This window comes from Euprymna scolopes, chromosome 12 (genome assembly GCF_053919585.1).
Source record: "Euprymna scolopes isolate OS-2025 chromosome 12, ASM5391958v1, whole genome shotgun sequence".
Classification (NCBI taxonomy): Eukaryota; Metazoa; Mollusca; class Cephalopoda; order Sepiida; family Sepiolidae; genus Euprymna; species Euprymna scolopes.
Genome location: NC_136493.1, coordinates 130796023 through 130816088, shown reverse-complemented (window position 1 = coordinate 130816088; position 20066 = coordinate 130796023). Strand labels below are relative to the sequence as shown.

The 20066-nt window shown below is 34.1% G+C and overlaps 1 protein-coding gene across 1 annotated transcript in view; it reads right to left on the bottom strand.

Annotated features, from left to right (window-relative positions):
- The window catches only part of LOC145291480 (secernin-3-like), a 130261-nt gene that overhangs the window by 51025 nt on the left and 59170 nt on the right, over nucleotides 1–20066 (bottom strand). The window contains exons 5-7 of the mRNA XM_080137362.1: nucleotides 18693–18898; nucleotides 17054–17284; nucleotides 7333–7846 (exon numbers count right to left, since the gene is read on the bottom strand). Coding sequence (XP_079993488.1) covers nucleotides 7333–7846; nucleotides 17054–17284; nucleotides 18693–18898 — 951 coding nt within the window. The remainder of the gene's footprint in view (nucleotides 1–7332; nucleotides 7847–17053; nucleotides 17285–18692; nucleotides 18899–20066) is intronic.

Below are 20066 nucleotides of genomic sequence, written 5' to 3'. Positions count from 1 at the left end.
TTCATCCATTAAGTTACGTTCCTGGAAACTATCAGCAAGACTAATCAGCATTTTCCGGGAAACAAATAAAATAACAGCAGGTACTCTAATAATCACACTTTCTTAGAATATATCTATAACAAGCATGATTTTTTGAAAATCTTACTTGGATTTAAAATATGACTATATAATTTGGATTTAAAATATGACTATATAATTTGGATTTAAAATATGACTATATAATTTGGATTTTATTTTTCTGGATAGCGCAAAAATTAGTTCTGGATAGAAAAACCAACAACATTCAGCAAATATCATGGATTTAAAATATGACTATATAATTTGGATTTAAAATATGACTATATAATTTGGATTTAAAATATGACTATATAATTTGGATTTAAAATATGACTATAGAATTTGGATTTAAAATATGACTATATAATTTGGATTTAAAATATGACTATATAATATGAATTCTTAAATTTGCTCAAGAAAATAACAAGCGAAAGAAACATAGTGAAGGAAGTCATGCCTTTTATCACCCACACCTTTATTTATCAGGTCGTTGCAAAAGTTTTGCCAGTTTGTAGAAGGCCCATTTAAAATCATTGTAATTTATTTTATGCAAATTATTATTACTTAACTATATCACCATGATTAATTTAGAACATTTTCTTTCCAAATATTAATGCATCATTCATATTTTCTGCAATTGTATCATCTACATTGATTCAAAAACAACCTATTTTAGTCAACAGAAAGGGTGTCAGCTTCCATCATGATAATGCTCGTCCTCACACAGCACTACTGACCAAAGATCTACTAGGAGAATTTTGTTGAGAAATCTTGAACCTTTCTGCATATTCTCATGACCTAACTCCTTCGGATTATTGATTATTTTGAGGATTACTAAATTATTTAATGTTGGTTCAAGGAGAATGGAAAGACCGAGGATGAAGAGCACTAACAAAACTTCCACTGAAAAGAGGAAGAGAATACTGAGACCGTATGGAAGCTTTTTTGCAGCCCGAACTCTAAAGAAAAGCAATAGTCATTGAGTGATCAGTGAGTAATCAATGGTAACAAGTTGTTGCCATAACGCTCAATTATTTGCAATAATGATCAAAAGAGTTGAAGGTTACTGGAAATCTAGGGAGACTTACTGTCACCAAGTCTTCAGGTAACACCATCAGTTATTGCTAATGAGCAATCATTGATAATAACCTGTGTGAGAACTCCTAGTTAGTTAATAATAATAATAATAATAATAATAATAATAATAATAATAATAATAACAACAACAATAACAACTCATGACCTACCCAATGCACTTCACCCAAAGGACGATGTTGACAGTCTCTATATGAAAAAGAAAGACTGAGGGAGAGGACTGATTTGTATAGAAGACTGTATGACCCCCCCCCCACACACACACACACATGATGATGATGATGATGATGATGATGATGATGATGATGATGATGATGATTCTGGGGAGATTTGTAGTCACTCAGACTCCAGGTAAAGCCATAAGCTATTGTCAATGGTGGCAAATTACTGACAACGAACTGTGCAAAATCTCAAGGCTACTACTACTACTGCTACTACTACTACTACTACTACTACTACTACTACTACTACCTTCTAAAAAGTGATGGCACCAGTATTGGTAATACCACACAAGGTAGCAATAAAGGATAGAAGTGGATGGAAATACAGAAACGAGGGAGAGAGCATGGTTCAAACCTCCAGTGAAAGGGTATCAAGAATACTGAAATCTTGTGGAGGTTTACTGCCACTCAAACTCCAGAGAATCCCGGCGGTACTTGCGAGCAAGAAATCAATGGTAAGCAGTTGTTGCTATGACAAAAAATGGTTTTCAAGAGTTATCGTAAGAGGTGGAGAGTGTTAGAAATTTGGAGAGACTAGTCGCTAAACTCAAGAAAACACTGCTTGTTATTGCCAATCTCATGTCACTACTACTACTACTACTACTACTACTACTACTGGTGATGATTATGATGATGATGATGATTAATTCAAAACCGCTTATTTTTACTTACAAATTTGCTTTAGTAATAATGAAATATAACATCATATTTGTTATAGCAACTTGACTATGAGAAACGGTAAATAAAAATTGTCATTAATCGAAAGATTCAATATAGATTCCTGATATTTTTTAGAGAAGATAACAAGGGAGACATTATTATATTCTTTGTCATCTTTTTTTAGAAAAAAAAATCTATATTGAATTTTTCGATTAGAGGCAATTTTTAATCACCATTGCATGTTTTGCATGTACAAATATAACTACTTGTTATAACTTACTTCTTCAATGTTATTTATCATTAGTATTTATTCACTAGGAGACGTCATACAAGCCATCAAAGATTGCTCTTTGCGAACAACTTATGGTGTTCCCTGGAGTCTGAGTGACAACAACCGATTTCCAGTACTCTCCACCTCTTTTGATAACCTTTGCAAAGGAATTTGCGTTATCGTAACAGTCGCTTACCATTGATTCCCTGTTGGCTGTGACCATTGGTCTTAACTGGGATTTGGGTGGCAATAAGCCTCCCCAAGGTCCCAGTCCTCTTTGCACTCATTCAGTCGAGGTCTAGCTAGCGCTTCCTCTCTTTGGTCTTTCTATCCTCCTTGACCCTCATTATTTGGTGTGGTGCCCATTTATGGTGATACCCACCCCCCTCCAAAAATGGGGGGAGGAGGTATTTTTCACTTATACAGTTTCAGTTTTCATGATTCCATGTGATATTTATTATTATTATTATTATTATTATTATTATTATTATTATCTATACTATTGATAAAATTCTAAATGTTTATTTATTTATTTATGTGTGTGCCTATATATACCAATAAAACTTTTGAACAGATGCACCGAACTGAAAAATTATTTTTTTCCTGAAAGGTGTGAGTCCCTAGATTGTCCTTATCTATATATTGTTCGCAACGAACAACGCCGAGTCACACAAAAAATCCCAAATAAAGGATTTTGGGCCATTTCGTTTTTGTCGAAAAAGTTACCTGCCCACGTGAACGGAATTTAGCACTGTCTGTATACAGTCACGCTAACATCTTTTGGCATATGGACAGGACTTGTGATGCAATGGATAACGCATCTGACTACGGATCAGGAGATTTCAGGTTCGAATCCTGGCAAGTTCGTAATAATTTTAACCATCATTTTATCCAACGTTTACTCATTATCCTTACCCTTAGTTAGTGTATTTTTGTTTTTTTCAATGATTTTGTTTTGTGCATATGGGAATTTCCCATATTCTGAGTTCACAGGGTAAGCATTGATTATAGGACGATGTTGAGTGTACTCGATTTTGTGTTTGACTCGGCGTTGTGTGTGCCAATGTGGCGCAGCCACTAGTTAATAATATAATTTGCTTGGGATTAATACCGAAACACATTTCCTGATGATGATAATGATGATGATAGTGATGCTGACGACGATGCAACAATTCATGTATCGTATTCATAGTATGAAATACATGGTAACGGTATCAATCACTTAAACTTTAAAATAATTTAAATATATATGAAAATTATACTTGAATAGTACATTTTATGTAAAGAAAGATGTACGGCATAATCACGTTGACACATCGATTCTTGCTGGATCACCGAAGTTAAGTAATGTTAAATTTGGTCAATACTAAATGGGTGACCATTCGGGACTTCCAGGCACTGTATGTACTCTCCGCTTATCTTGGCATTATTTCCAGTTGTCCTGGACTTCTCCTTGCCACTAGACTTAAACAGTGCCAATTCAGTGTGGTTGGTGGTTAGGGATTGCGCAACCTTTGCCTTACAATTACGTGCACAGCTGCCTCTACAGAGAGATAACCTTTGTCTTTCAAAACTGAACAGAGGCATCGATGATGTAAAAGAAATGTTTTATGGTTACAGGAATATTAAATCATATAATCGCAATAATCTTACTAAAGTATGACAATAATGAAGCTTAACATGGTTGGCCACGTTCTTTTGGTAACTTCCTAGTAACGTACATGTAATGTTACCTTTTTAACATTGTAAATACATTACTTTCTAACGTTAGCATTATTTTTAAACGCCTCTGAACACATAAAAAAATAAATCAAAAAGACTTAAGAAAAAAGGAAGGAGGAGTTTATAGAAAATATAAATGATAATAAAAACAGAGAAAATCTTAAAACGGTGCAAAACTTTACTAATAACTTCTATCAAGATATTAGAATGTGTATTCGTTATCTAAATTGATGATTCGCAATTAAAAAAAAAACAACATGGAAATACATTTACATACATTACCTACTTTATATTTTATACCCTTGTTGACTTTAAGCCTAAGCAGGGAATAAGCAGTCACCTATTTTGATGTAAAGCTAATCAGATATCTTGGCATCTATATATATATATAAAGTAATAGTGTTCGTGTATGTGTGTGTCTATGTGTATAACTCTCCTAAAGTCCACACAACTGGACTGAACATGACCAAACCTGACATAATGATGGTCTCAGATCTACAGATGGTGCACACTATTTTTCAAGGTCAAGGTTGAAGGTTAATCTCGGGACTTTGCTAGTAAGAATATAATTTGTTAGACTACTTGCAGTCTAGTTCTTTCACAGTTTTCAATCAGTTCCATCTCAATAGTGTGCTGACCAAATGTTCTGCTATTTGTCTTTTCAACTCATTCGCGACAAAACGAAATCTGCAAAGTTATGTGACGCCTGGTTTTATTTTTAAAGACTCTTAGCAGTTTTTAATTCCTTTGTGGCACTGTCAAGACAAAAGGTATTTTCTGTTAACTTCCAATACCGTCGTCCACTTGATTCATCTATGAATTGAGCGTACATTTTATCTAATTGATTCGAACATGGCATCAGATGAACTTTCTATCAAAACCAAACTTTAATTATAAATGACGATGGATACACCTTTACCTAACCCATCACTGCATTATAACCTTATGTATGTGCAACTATGTCCACACCTTCAACTGATTGTTTAAGATGAAACGCACATACAGCAGTTATTCTGTAGTGGTTAGTTGCAAAGCAATTCCGATGAACGCTAAAAAGCAAATATCTCTAATTGCTACTTTCTTTCTCTGCTTCATTTGTATTCACTTTCTTTGTCACTTTCAAAAACAAGCAAGTTTTCACAGGAATGTGTTAGGTCAAATTATTTTCAACCAATGAAAACCATAATAACAAGTCTATGTCAAAATAATAATAAGTATACGCAAACTTAGAAATTTTTATCAAGCAAACAGCAAAAAAGCTAGAGACAGAGTTTTCACTGGTTGGCCACATCGAACAAGACTTCCAAGAACGTATTCTCTGCAACTTCTCTATATGCCTTTGGCCGGGGGTGGGGGTGGGGGCAAGGCGAAAAAAACTCTGTGACTCACATACATCATCTTCTGCACGCATTCTTACATAATAACAAAAGTCAGACTAAAAACAAAATGAATTGATACTCACAACTATACACACAGTAACATGAACAAGGTAAACCAACACACATACACAATGCCATGCTGCCAAATACTCACATACATATAATACTGAAATATGCATATTATTCATAGCATAAACATTTTGACTTGGGACTATTCACTAAATATTTTTCAACCAAACACTTGTTTACACTGTGAACTTTTACTTACTGAAGCTAACTTTTATATGTTCATAAAATTTTATATATGAGAATTTCGTTTTTCTCAGTTTTTGTATTTACAAAACTCAGTTTTAGTTAGCATTTGCTAACTGGTGACCCTTCTTGTTTTATCCATCTTTTCAATGCACCAATTTATACTTTATGTATATAAATTTTGAACAGTATTGACATTTTCAAGGATGTTACTATCGTCAAAATACACTACTTGTAGCTAGGAGCAGCATTACATATGGATGGTCGGAAATTATTTCAAATATCGTCATGTTTACAATTTTTGTTTTGAAAGAAAAGTTAAAAACTAACATTTGCAATATGAAGTCAAATAAAAAAAAAACTTACTAACATGGTGGTGGCTTTAAAAAAATACTTGTTTATGCTGCCTTTCTTTTATGGGTAGCTGTAAAACGCTAATAGTTTTAACGAATCCGAACGGATTTAATTATTTTTAAATTAAAAAAAAATCAACAAAAATAATTATTTAAATATTTAAACCTGTTTTTGAAATGCGTTGTTCACTAAGCTATTCTTTGTTTAATTTTATCTTAGATTCCATGAAACGAAGGAAATCTATTAAAATTTCGTTTCTTCATTTTGTAATATATTTTACTTATTATATGGACCTAACCGATAATTGCCTTTAGTGATCCTAGATTTCAATGCTGTTTTTGGATTCTGCGAAAATTAAAACCTGTATTGAAAGTTAATTGGATATTCTATTTGTTAACATATCAACACACACACACACACACACACACACACACACACACACACACACACACACACACACACACACACACACACACACACACACACACACACACACACACACGCACGCACGCACGCACGCACGCACACACACACACACACACGCACGCACGCACACACGCACACACACACACACACACAATTATAAGAAGATATATCATGTATAGATTTTCAGTATTAACTTCAACAGTGTCCAATATGTAAGTAGAGTTAAATAGTAAGGTATAAAATATATTTATGGCAATTAAGCTTCACAGAAGCGTCAATATTTCATCCCTTATCACGATTATTCTCTACAGGGCTGAAATGTAGGCACCCCTGTATAGCTTAATTACCATAACTATATTTCATATCTTATATATATATATATATATATATATTGATTGCTTGATTGATTGATTGTATTGCTGTAATTTCCTAGAGGTAAACCCACTGAAGCTCAAGTGTTTATTAAAAAGAGCTCAATGACAAGCAGAGTATAATTATAGTATGCTTATTTATAAAAGATTATTAGCTACATATGTGCATACATGTTTCTGTTACAACCCCTTTAGAGAAGCAGCATTCTGAAGCCAGATTTTTTTTACAATACATTGTAAAAAATCTGGCCTAAGGGCGCTGTTCCTCTAAAAAGATTTTAGCAGAAACATGTATGCACATATGTAGCCAATAATCTTTTTGATAAATAAGCACACTATACACATTGAGGAAAAGATATTCTAATAATATCATGAATAACTGCTAGCTAGCGATTAAAAATAATTATCAAAATGGTTTATTAACAATGAATAGTGATCTAGTGGTGCTTTTCATGTAATAACTCTTCCTGAACCTGTAGTGCCACGACTGGCTGCATTCATTGAAGTGCTTCCCCTTGCCTTACCTCTTGCTGTAGAGAACCATCTCTTTGTGGACGGCCATCCTGAAGAGCGTCTTTTTCGTTCCTTTGCTAATTTGAACCTTTTCGGGATCGTTGATGAATTCTTCAGTCTCTTTCATGATGGAGGCCTGCAGAGTGTTCATCTCCTTCAGCCACTTTTCCATTTCTCGACTCTTTAAGCCGCATGACATCAGAACCCTTTCGTGCTCCTCATATAGTGGTGAACTGCGGTCAACCCGCCGCCGGAACCTTGGCATGTTCTTGGCTGGATCTTCAGAACCAAAATTTGGAGATTTCGTGCTTGCACCAAGGTTGGGACCATCGGTGAAAACGAAAGGCTTGAAAATGGAGTACACTGGATTGGGGGTTCCAGTCAACCAGTGGCAAGAAGCAAGATCAGAGCCTTCGGGACGGACTAGGGAGACGTGTGAACTCATGGTTTTAAAGGCACCCTTCATATTGATGCCACTTGGTTCATCTTTGAGAATGGATATCATATCAGCAACGCAGAATTGCTCTGAAAAATATAAAAAAATAAAAATAATGCTAAAAATGAATGAATTTTACATAATTGATAATTAATCTGGCTTGTGTATACAGGGTGACCCCCCCCCCCAAAAAAAAACCAGAGAACATTCAATTGTTTTTCTGAGCATTTTACAGTCAACGGAGAAAAAAAAAAGGCCAAAGGCCCTAGTGTTTTGATGTGATGTTTTGAATATGATAAACTAGTTATGACCAAAGTTTCATTTCATTCGGACAAACACTAAGAAACGGGGCCTAATTAGAGTTGGGGCCGTTTTTTTTGGGTCACCCTGTATTAGCAGCATATAGCCATTTATATAAATGTGTAATTTTACAGTTTTCAGTTTTTTGTGCTAACCAGCAATTTTATAGCAAGTCTATGAAATAATATTTTTGCTAATAATTTTCCTCTGAAGAAAAAAAAAGTCACATTTTTGAAACTCCATGGAATAAGAAAATAATTCATTGTATGTTGTATTCCTCATTTTTGAACAATAACTTTTGTAAATGTTAATTTGCACAATTTAATTCCTCTCACATTTTGATGCTCTGTCTTGAACTTTGAACTTTTTTTTTCAGGATGAAATTATAAATATTAATATTGATATAAATATTTTCAAATTTGACCATATATCCAGGGTTGAATGATAAATTAAAGAACACGACAAAACTTTTATTGAAAAAAAATCAATTCAGGAAACTTGATAATGTAGTAGAGCTGACATCTATTCAATGTAGCCGCCTTCAGTCTCAATCACCGCCTCAATATGGGTCCAGAACTGGGAGCATGCCTTTTCAATAAGCACTGCCGGGAGCTCGGCGAATACTCGGTGGATGGTGGCAATCAGACTGGCTTTGGTGTTGTGTGAGGTTATGTTGGTGATGTTCTCGACATACGGTGAAATGAAGTAGTCTATCGGGTTCAGATCGGGGAGGAAGGGGGCCAGTGAGAGAAGGGTATAAAGTAGCACTCCTTCTGAAGCCAAGTCTGTGACTCTCTGGATTTGTGGGCCAGTGCGGAATCCTACTGCCACACCCAAGGTCGGCCACCTGATTGCACCAGGGGATCACCACCCTCTTCAGCGCATCCAGATACAATTTGGCGTTAACTTTCAAGACAACTTTGAAGATGTGAAGTGGCATGATGCAGCGCTCACTTCAAACCACACCAAAGGCCATAACCATGGCTGGAGACTTTGTTAAACTGCATTCTCAAGCGTTTGCATTTTAAGAATGCTGGCAATGGTCCTGTTGTCATAAGTTGGATCGGTAGAGAGCAGGAGTTGTACAGCGGCAAATCTCCGATCTCGCTTGTTAAACATTGTATTACTTTCAGACATGACAGAAGGTTTCTATCGCTCTTGGGATTTGTACACAACTGGTCAATTAGTAGATGGTCTGCAAAAAAAAAAGAAGGTTTTCATTAAACGTAAATGGAATCATCTCGTCTTTTCTAGGGTGACAATTTTATCATTCCACCTTGTATATATAGATATATACATAACTTGTAACAAATTACCACGTGACTAGGAAAAAAATGAATATATAAGTAAATTAAAAAACAATCTCTACATTTATTTCTACAATATGCCTGAGGATGATAGAAGTACTTCTGTCGAAAGCGCTCGCGATTATGGATCCAACATATACAATTTCGAGAAGAACACAAAAAGGACTATTCAGGGATTGGAGAAGATAAAAAAGAAAATTGTAAAACAGAATAAGTCCGTGCTATTCAATAATATTTGTCTAAATGAGATATATATATATATATACACTTGTGCCCGATATTATTCATACCCCCCCTTGAAAATTGAGTTTATTAGGTGTAACTTTGTAAGAATTTATTGTTTACGTCCATATTGATACATATTCTTAATAAACCTCTTCTGATCATTTTCGTCATTTTAAAATCTCGGGATACTTGTAATAAAAGAAATATACAGCTATTTATAAAATCTGCAATGTTCAAAAATAATCATACCCCCTTATTTTTTCAGTATTAATCGAGTTTCTGACTGTTTGTTTCCTGTTTGATTCTTATTTTGAATGCTTTTATACAACCTTTGATTAATTTCATTTCGTTTTTTGCATTTTTTAGAAATTAAAATGATATCAACTGAAAACCAATAAAAGAATAAAAATTATTAGAATGGGGAAGAAAAAAGAGCTTAGTAATGATCTTAGGACTAAAATTGTGAATTCACATAAGGATGGTTTAGGTTACAAGTCAATTTCCAAAAAATTTGAGGTCCCTATAGCAACAGTACAGAGCATCATCAAAAAATTCCAGAGCCACCACACAACAAACAACTTGATTGGTAGAGGAAGGAAAAGGAAACTGTCTGCTAGAGCCACCAGGAATATTGTAAGAAGTGTTAATGCAAATCCAACCACCACTACTAAGGACATTTTAGAAAATCTGGAGTCTTCTGGCATAAAAATATCAAGGCAAACATTGCAAAGGACTCTGCATGAAAATGGTCTGAAAGGAAGAAGACCAAGAAGGACTCCATTGCACACCGGAAACCACCTTGCAGCACGTCTTAATTTTGCTAGACCCATGTGAATTCTCCAGAGTCCGTTTTCTCAAGTATTTTGTGGACTGACGAAACAAAAATGGAATTGTTTGGCCATATGGATGCTTCTTACGTTTGGAGGAAGAAAGGAGAAGCTTACAACCCAAAGAACACCATACCCACGGTGAAACATGGTGGTGGTAGCCTAATGTTTTGGGGCTCCTTTTCGGCTAGTGGCCCAGGTAGTTTGGTCAAGATAGATGGAACCATGAAGAAGGAGCAATATTTGGAAATACTCCAGAAAAACATTAGACAGGATGCGGAGAAGCTCCATTTAGGACCAAACTGGGTCCTTCAACAGGATAATGATCCAAAACATACTGCCAAAATAGTCAAGAAATGGTTTGAGGATAATCAAATTAATGTTTTGGAATGGCCTAGCCAGAGTCCCGACCTGAACCCTATCGAACACTTCTGCCACATATTGAAAACTGAGGTTAAAAAGCGGAAACCTAGAAATTTGAGGGATTTGGAGAACTACTGCATTGAAGAATGGTCAAAAATCAGTGTTGATGCTTGTAAAAACCTTGTTGATAAATATCCAAAACGGTTACAGGCAGTTATTAAGAATAAAGGGCATGCTATTGACTATTAGTAAGAGAGGTATGAATAATTTTGAACTAGTGCCATTATTGTTTTTCTTTGTATAATGTTTCAAACTTGCATAATTTATTTATTTGTTGAGTTTAAATTAAATGCTTATGTTTGATTTATTGTTTGGAATCCCTTTAATATTGTCTACCTTCTGGTTTGAGCAATATTCTTATAGAAATCTCAAAGATCCGAGGGGTATGAATAATATCGGGCACAAGTGTATATATATATATATATATATCTGCTTCAAGATGTGCAAATCTGCGGCGGGAGTGCAAAATCATCTGAGATGGCATGGACAACAAGATTGAGAGATCTCAATATGACGGTGATCATCTAGAAAGATGCAGCAATCATCATATATATATGTAAATGTACTTATATATATGTGTATATATATATGTGTATATATATATGTACTTATATATATATGTGTATACATATATATATATATATATGTAGTAAGTTATAAAATATAATATAAATGTAAGTGCCTGCTCATTGACTGATTAGGAAGGGTGCGTTTGATACTAGAAAGCTGATTGGCTAACAAAAAACTCAATAGAAGGTGCGTATATAAAAACGCGAGACAACAACAAAATTCTCGCATAAGCCTGAAGAATCCTAGAGTGGATGAAACGCGGAATATTCAGTGTAGCTTAATCGCCATATATATTTTATAAATTACTAACTAGCTCTACCTACATATTGAGCACTTTTGAAGTAAATACCTAGAGTTTACGCATAAATTTATACTTTCGTATATTAATTGATGTGAGTAAATGAAGCAGTTATATATATATATGTATATATATATATATGTATATATGTACTTATATATATATGTATATATGTACTTATATATATGTATATATATATACTTATATATATATGTATATACTTATATATATGTACATATATGTACTTAGATATATATGTACTTATATATATATATATATGTATATATATATGCATATATATATATATATATATATATATATATATAAGAACAAGTAGTTAATAAAACATTTTAAAAAACTTTGAAAAGAGTTAAAAAGTTATATATATATGTACTTATATATATATATATGAATGTACTTATATATATATATGTACTTATATATATATGAATGTACTTATATATATATATGTGTGTATGTGTACTTGTATATACATATGTACTTATATATATGTACTAATATATATGTGTACTTATATATACATATGTACTTATATATATATGTACTTACACACACACACACATATATATATGTGTACTTATGTATATATATATATATATATATATATATATATATATATATATATATATATATTAATGAAAACAAAGGGATGTAGTGTTTACCTGATATACACAATGGTAAACCCCAAACTAATATAAATAACAGTATTTATATATAGAAAATAATTTAATCCCAACCGAATTAAAAAAAACTCAATACGTAATAGAGAGTAGAGCTTATTAGAAGAGAAAGAAAATTAAAACTGTAAGTTGAACTTTACAATCAAAATTTATTGTTCGACTGAATACTCCAAAAAACAATTTACAAACTCTTATTCTGCGGAGTTTCAAATAATGCTATTCTTATTATTCTTCTCATCAGAGGACATAAAGAAATCAGCAAATTATATTTTTACCAATGCTAGAATTTGCTAGTTAAGGCATTAAGTGAAACCGCAATTTATTGTAGATATAAATTGCCCCCCCCCAAAAAAAAATTGGAAAAATTGTTGGTTATGTAAAAACTAATATAAAAACAAACCACACATAATATTTTAGCTTGAATGAAACTCCTCTCAAGTTGATCCAAAATGTATAATAATTAAGTTAGATAGAATGCATTCCAAAATAATTCCAGCTTAACAATGCATATAATCTGATTGGAAAGTTTTCAAAAAAGCTGAAATAATGGAAATTGTTTCTTTCCGGACAATGCAGTAGTCCAAAAAGAAGTCTGTCCCTAGTCAAATGGGCCCTAATAGTAAAAAGAGAGAAATCCAATATGACAACCTTCAGCATCGGCTTATTCAATCGAACAATAAATTTTGAATGTACTTATATATATATATATATATATATATATATATATATATATATATATATATATATATATATATATGCACTTATATATTTTTTAGCTACAAATAGAATAATAAAAACCTGCTACCGAACTTACATTCACTCCTGAAGTACTATTACGAACCGGAAGTGGAAAAATACAGTATGGAGTAAAGTAAGCGTTTAAAAAAGATTATACTCATGCAAATGTCGAAAAGAAAGTGTACTCTATAGCACCATAAAATATTGATAATATGAAACCACATGCATACATGACGAATAGCTTATGTTCTGGATACAAAAAATTGTGAACTGTGGACTGTTGATAAGGGAGGCTGTTAAGAATGTAAAAGGTAGTTTTTGTATGCACTTTATTATAATCATAATTAAGTACTATTATATACTTATACACCAACTATGGCTTGAAACAATTGTACTCAAGTGTTGGCAATAAAACCACCGATATCATGACAAATAACACCCTACCTGAGAATTCTTCTTTCAAACTTCTCAGCCTAACATTCACGGGCAGTATGAACTGGAATAAATACATGCGAAGGCTACTGCAAAGAAGGTAGGTTCCCTCTATCGAGCTAGAAGACTACTCACACCTGAGAGTATCCTGTACCTCTACAAGGCCACCAATCGCCCATGCATGGAGTATTGTTGCCACGTCTGGGCTGGTGCATCAACTACTAGTTTCTCTCGGATAGGATCAAAAAAAGAGTTGTCAATCTAATCGGTCCCACTTTTTCAACTAAGCTCCAACCATTGTGCCATCGCTGCAATGTTGCAATGCTGTGCCTGTTTTACAAATATTTCAATGGAATGTGCTCTGATGAACTCGTTGCACTTGTGCCTCCTCGACGTACATATCCCCGACAAATCCACCTAGCAACAAAATCTCACCCCTTCACTGTTGAGGTCCCTAAATACCAGAAAGCTTTCTAGTCTTATAGTTTCTTCCCTCAAACAGCTAGACTTTGGAATTTTCTTTTTCTGCTGCCCGCAATATGAACTGAAACAAATATATTCAAGACATTGCGAAGGTTGTTACAAGGAAGGCAGGCTCCCTCTATCGTGCTAGAAGACTACTCACACGTGAGAGCATTCTGTACATGTATAAGGCCATGCATGGAGTATTGTTGCCACATTTGAGCTGGTACATCTACCACTAGTCTCTCCGTTTGGGATAGGGTCCAAAAAGAATCTTCAATCTAATAAGTCCCACTTCGTCAACTAATCTCCAACCCCTGTCCCATCGCTGCAATGTTGTATCTCTGTGTCTGTTTTACAAATATTTTAATGGAATGTTCTCTGATGAACTCGTTGCACTTGCAACCTGCTTAATAAAAAAAATCTCACCCCTCACTGTTGAGGCCCCTAAATGCCAGAAAGATTTCTACTTTAATAGTTTCTTCCCTTGAACAGCTAGACTTTGGAATTCCCTTCCTGCTACCTGCTTCCTTGACTGTACTGACATGGAGAAGTTTAAATTAACGTAATTCAACATATTGTTAATCTTTCCTAAGCATGGTCCCAAATATGTCCGTGGCGATATGGCTTGTTAAGTTTGAACGCGAGTAAAAAAAAAAAAAAATTCTTGTAAGGCCATGATAAAAACAAAATGACGATCCTTCTCCTATCTACTTAAGATGCTATTCCATCCCGTCTGCCATTTTAACGGTGTTTCTAGTGAAGAATGTGATGATTGGATATTCTCATTCTATAAATTATTTTGTGGTTTTGTAATACAAGTGAATCTCCTTAAGACATAATCGTCAGTATGCACGAGTAGGCAACAAAAGGCAATAAAACGGGATTTTTTTTTATAGATATAGCTCCAGACAAAGCATCATCCCACTGTATGCAAGGAACTAACAATAAAGAAAGATGATTATCACAAAGACAAAAGATACCTATTGGCCTTGGTCTTAAAAAGACTAATGTTATAGGTAGGAGGAAAACAGTCAGCAGGAAGAGAGTTCCACAAGTGTGCTGTTCTTGGAAAGAAGCTATTGGAATAGGAAGCTGTATTACAATGAGTTATCAAAACAATGAATAGATGGAGACCACTAGACCAACATGTTAGACGAGATGGAATAAATGAGATAGAATAGATCAGATAATTCTGAAGAACACAAAAGACTGAGACTAGCGACATAACGTATGTGAGAGAGAGGTTGCAGCGAAGAAGAAAGAATGAGGCCAATCAAATTATAAGATACGTTTTTGCATCTTATCAAGAAAAATGGGACCGAGATTGACCAGCCAAAATATTACAACAAGGCGTGTACCTCTATGGAAACCGTACAGAGACACAGCCAGTTGGTGTAAAGCTAGCAAGAGAGAGAGAGAGAGAGAGAGAGAGAGAGAGAGAGAGAGAGAGAGAGAGAGAGAGAGAGAGAGATCTAACTCTTGGACCTTATAATCTCATAAGAGCAGAGACGAGGTCACGTGTATTATTTAGATCTGGGATTTCCCCGATCCTTTTCTTTTAAAGACACAATTCCGATCTCGAAACTTGATTCCCCCAAGGGGAGATAACTTTGTTGTCTCTACAGTGCCCCCTCTCTCTGGACAGGTTCTCAAACCTTGTTTCTGGTTTGAGAACCCGTTCAGGGTGTGGAAGTACTGTAAATACAACGAAATTATCTCCCTTGGTCAAGTGCCACCAATCACCAACACAACGAATATACAAAGTAAAAAAAAAATGGCCGATGTATTCAAAAGAAGTGGGAAAGAAAGACACAACAAAGAAATATTTAATCATCAACAAAAACCTTGTTCAGAAATGTGCTTGAAAAGGAAACGATAGTTCTGAAAATTCTTTTTCAGTTGTTGGTCGTTTTTCTGTTCTCGTCCAGATTTATTAGCCCTGACATACGCACGGGTCCAACAGGGGAGAATTTATACAGCAAGAGATAATTGAAAATTGAAAAATGAAAACAAAATTCTTTTTACTGTTTAAAAAAAAATACAATGAATAATTACCAGGCAATATTTACGAAACTTTAAGAAAATTAAAATCCAAATTAAGAAAAAAAAAAAAAAAACACAAAAAAACACTCATTGTAAGGTAAGTTTCATGTATAAATATTTATTTTGAATAGCAAACAACTGACAGCAAACAAAAACTTTTTTGATTTTTATGTTTTTTTTCTTTTTTATGATTTTTTGTTTGCTCAAATCAAAATAAATAGTATGATTATTAATGTATATAATAAACCAATGATAGTGAATAAATGTTTTCATACATGACGTTGGCTACTGCAATTTCATTGATTCGGCGTTTTTTTTTAATTTAATTAATTTTTTTTACAAGGGAATCACCAATTATTAAGGTCCAGAGGCCACTCGAGGATAAAGGTTAAAGAGTGTACATTGGCCAAAAGGACAATATCATAGTAATCGTTAGAAGTGTAAATTTGGTAAAATTGGATCACTTTAGGGGAAGGGCTCATCACCTTTTGTCACCTTTCAGCGTTTTAGGTAAACTGTCAGGAAAATTCTGACGATAACACTGTTCTTATTCTGCATAAGTATCGCTTTCTGTCGATCTGGTGTTTTTTTGGCATTTTGGCTAGGAACAAAGTGTAGTATCTGTTCTGATACTACACTTCACCTTTTCTGCTCTCGATTAGTGGAGGAGAATTCTTTCATGACTGAGACAATTTTAATTTTTGTTCCAATCCATAGTGCCCCTTTTTGGGGAGCTGGATTGTCTCCACATTAAAAACCGACCTTTTGCCCTCCTGAGGAGGCAAGTAAATAGGAACACTTCGGGTGTCGTAATCTCACAAGAGCAGAGACGAGATCACACGATTTGAAATTTTCCTCCCCCGAACCTTTTTATTTTAAGCGCACAACACGAATCCCAAAACACTTAATCTTTCATTTGTCCCTACAGTATAAACAAAACATTCCAAAGTGCTTGGAAGAAACTCACTTTGTTTAGAATATTCCTCCAACATTTCGAGCCCACTAGCATATCGAGTGTGAGCGAACTTATCCAGTTTCTCCACATCAGCGTAATACTGGCAAAAGGACCTGGCGAAATGGAACTCTTCGACCGCCGGAACCCACCAACCCATCTTTGTGGCATATTCTTTTGTGCCCTCAGCAATTTCTTCGAATTCTGTTCCGATCGTCAAAATATTGGAAATATTTCTCAGACCAGCTGAAAAAATATAAACATAAAATAATATTAGAAAATAGATAAATAATAATAAAAATTAGTAAATATGTATAAATAAATAAAAGTAAACTAAATAAACAAATTATAACGATGATGATGATGATGTTTTTTTATCACTCCTGGTTTTCTTTCATCTTTATTGGTATCTGTCACTCAATGGGGTTGTGTCATAGTCGCCAGGTTAGGCACTGCGTATTAGCGATGTTATTTGCCCATAGCTAGGTGTAGAGCTGATTTGCCATTTAATATATATATATATATATATATATATATATATATATATATATATATATATATATATATATATATATATATATATATATATAACTTTTTTTGGGGCAATTTTATAAGTTACAAATCTCAACAACTATTGGTCCGAATTTAACAAATGAAGGCTCGTTGGAAACGTAAGTACCTGAATTGTGTAGTGCGCTATGTGATATTTGCCTTTAAGGTTGCGCATTAAGGGGATCATCCATCATCCAGAGCCTATTTTTGGCACCTTTTTTTTTTTTTAGCTATTTAGAAATAAGCAACCAATCATTAGATTTGTAAAAGCTAAGGTTTTTGCTTAATTAATGTAATTGTAAGTGTAATCTTTACCCTTTCATGTCGCGCATTAAATGTCTCAATCATTGTTATTTGTTATCCAAGTTTTGCATTTGAATTACAAAATATCTGATATTTTCACCCAAACCTCCGGCGTTATAGATGATTCTCAATACTTGTCTATAGATTTGGTGGAATAAGTATATGTTATATATTTCAATTAAAATATATAAATGATTTAACATATATCTATTTCACCAAATCTGTAGACAAGCATTGAGAATCATCTAAAATGTTTGAAATCAATTCTCTCCTTGCTGTTATTTCAGATGATTTGAAATCATATTAGCAAGTTATATATATATATATATATATATATATATATATATATATATATATATATATATATATATATATATATATATACGAGAGAGAGAGAGAGAGAGAGAGAGAGAGAGAGAGAGAGTTTGTAATGTAATTATGACACGAGATTATACAAAAAAGTTTATTTTATTCTTGTGATAAATTCATCAATCTAATTCTCTATTAACTTACACTCACAGATTGAGCACTGTTTAAGTAAATATTAAAACATCTATCCGTAATATATGATAGGAGTGTACCTTTTCCCTCAAAATATTTTTTCTTCAACTTGTCAGTTTAAGACATTTTCTTCCTTACATTCTCATTGTTTTCCGTTAACTTTATTGCGACGTTCTTTCATATGAATATTAGTGTGAACCCTGGCGAAGCATAATTTTTGTTTCACCACTTCTGATGGAGGATGTTCCCTACCAATTAAATATTAATAATGGTAAAAATAATGGTGCATGTAACTTACAGGTGATCTTTTGCGTGGCCCAGTATGGTCCGGAAAATTCGAGGATCCAGGCCTCTTTTTTATCGCTGATCAGGAAGCTGTTATCGCACTTGATATAGGATAGCAATGGTTCGTCAGATACACGACCACCTACACCGACTGTCCGGACAAGGTCGATAATGATATCCTTCGCTTCTTTGGCTGTCTCACTTCGTTCAAGGGCCAACCTGCGAATAAAAGATGGATCGTAAAAAAGTCCGTAGTGGAATAGGACCGGAAATAGATGGTACATTTAATTCTACCTAGGACTAAACTCCTTTTTCTTTTTAGCAACTATAAAAAAAACCTTCTCAATCATCGATTGTCACGAGAAATAACACCGTACTTGAGAGTTCATCGTTCAGACTTCTTGGCTTAACATTCACAGGCAACATGAATTGGAACAAATTACATTGAGAACATTGCCAACACTATTGCAAAGAAGGTAGACTTCCCTTACCGTGCTAGAAAAATATTCACACAAGAGAGTATCGTATATCTTTACAAAGCCAGAATTCGCTCATGTATGGAGTATTATTGCAACATCTGGGCTTGTGCACCTATCATTAGTTATCCCCCCCCCTTATTTTGGTCCAAAACAGTCTCAGACTTAGTAGGTTCCACACTATCGGTCAATCTCCAACGTCTGTCTCATCGCCACAATGTTGCATCTCTGTGTCTGTTTTACAAAAACTTTAATGGAATGTACTCCAAACTTATAGCACTTGTGCCCCCTCGACGTACATACTACCGACGAACTTGGCAAGAAGCAAACTCCCACCCCTTCACTGTTGAGGTCCCTAGATTCTGGAAAGCCTTATACTGCTTATAGTTTCTTCCATCGGACAGCTAGATTTTGAAATTCCCTCCCTGTTTCCTGCTTGTTGTACTATACTAACCTGCACAAGTTTAAATGTAATGTGAACAGATATCGTGTTGCTCAACTCCCCACGGTTTCCTGTTTGACATGATCCCAAATAGTAGTGGCATTATGCCTTGCTTAGGGTGAAAAAAGTATAAAAAGAGGGGTGTAGGGTAAAGGGAGGTAAGAAATTGTTTTCAATTCATGCCATTTTTATTTATTATTTTGGGCAAGGGAGATAACTTTATGCTACACGAGTTATTTCCATTCAAATATAAAACGTATTTTAAATTATTATTAGTTGGCATGTATCCACCTAACAAAAACCTTCACTTTGTATTTGTTTCTCGTTGTACAACGAGAAACAAATACAAAGTGAAGGTTTTTGTTAGGTGGATACATGCCAACTAATAATAATTTAAAATACGTTTTATATTTGAATGGAAATAACTCGTGTAGCATAAAGTTATCTCCCTTGCCCAAAATATTTGGAA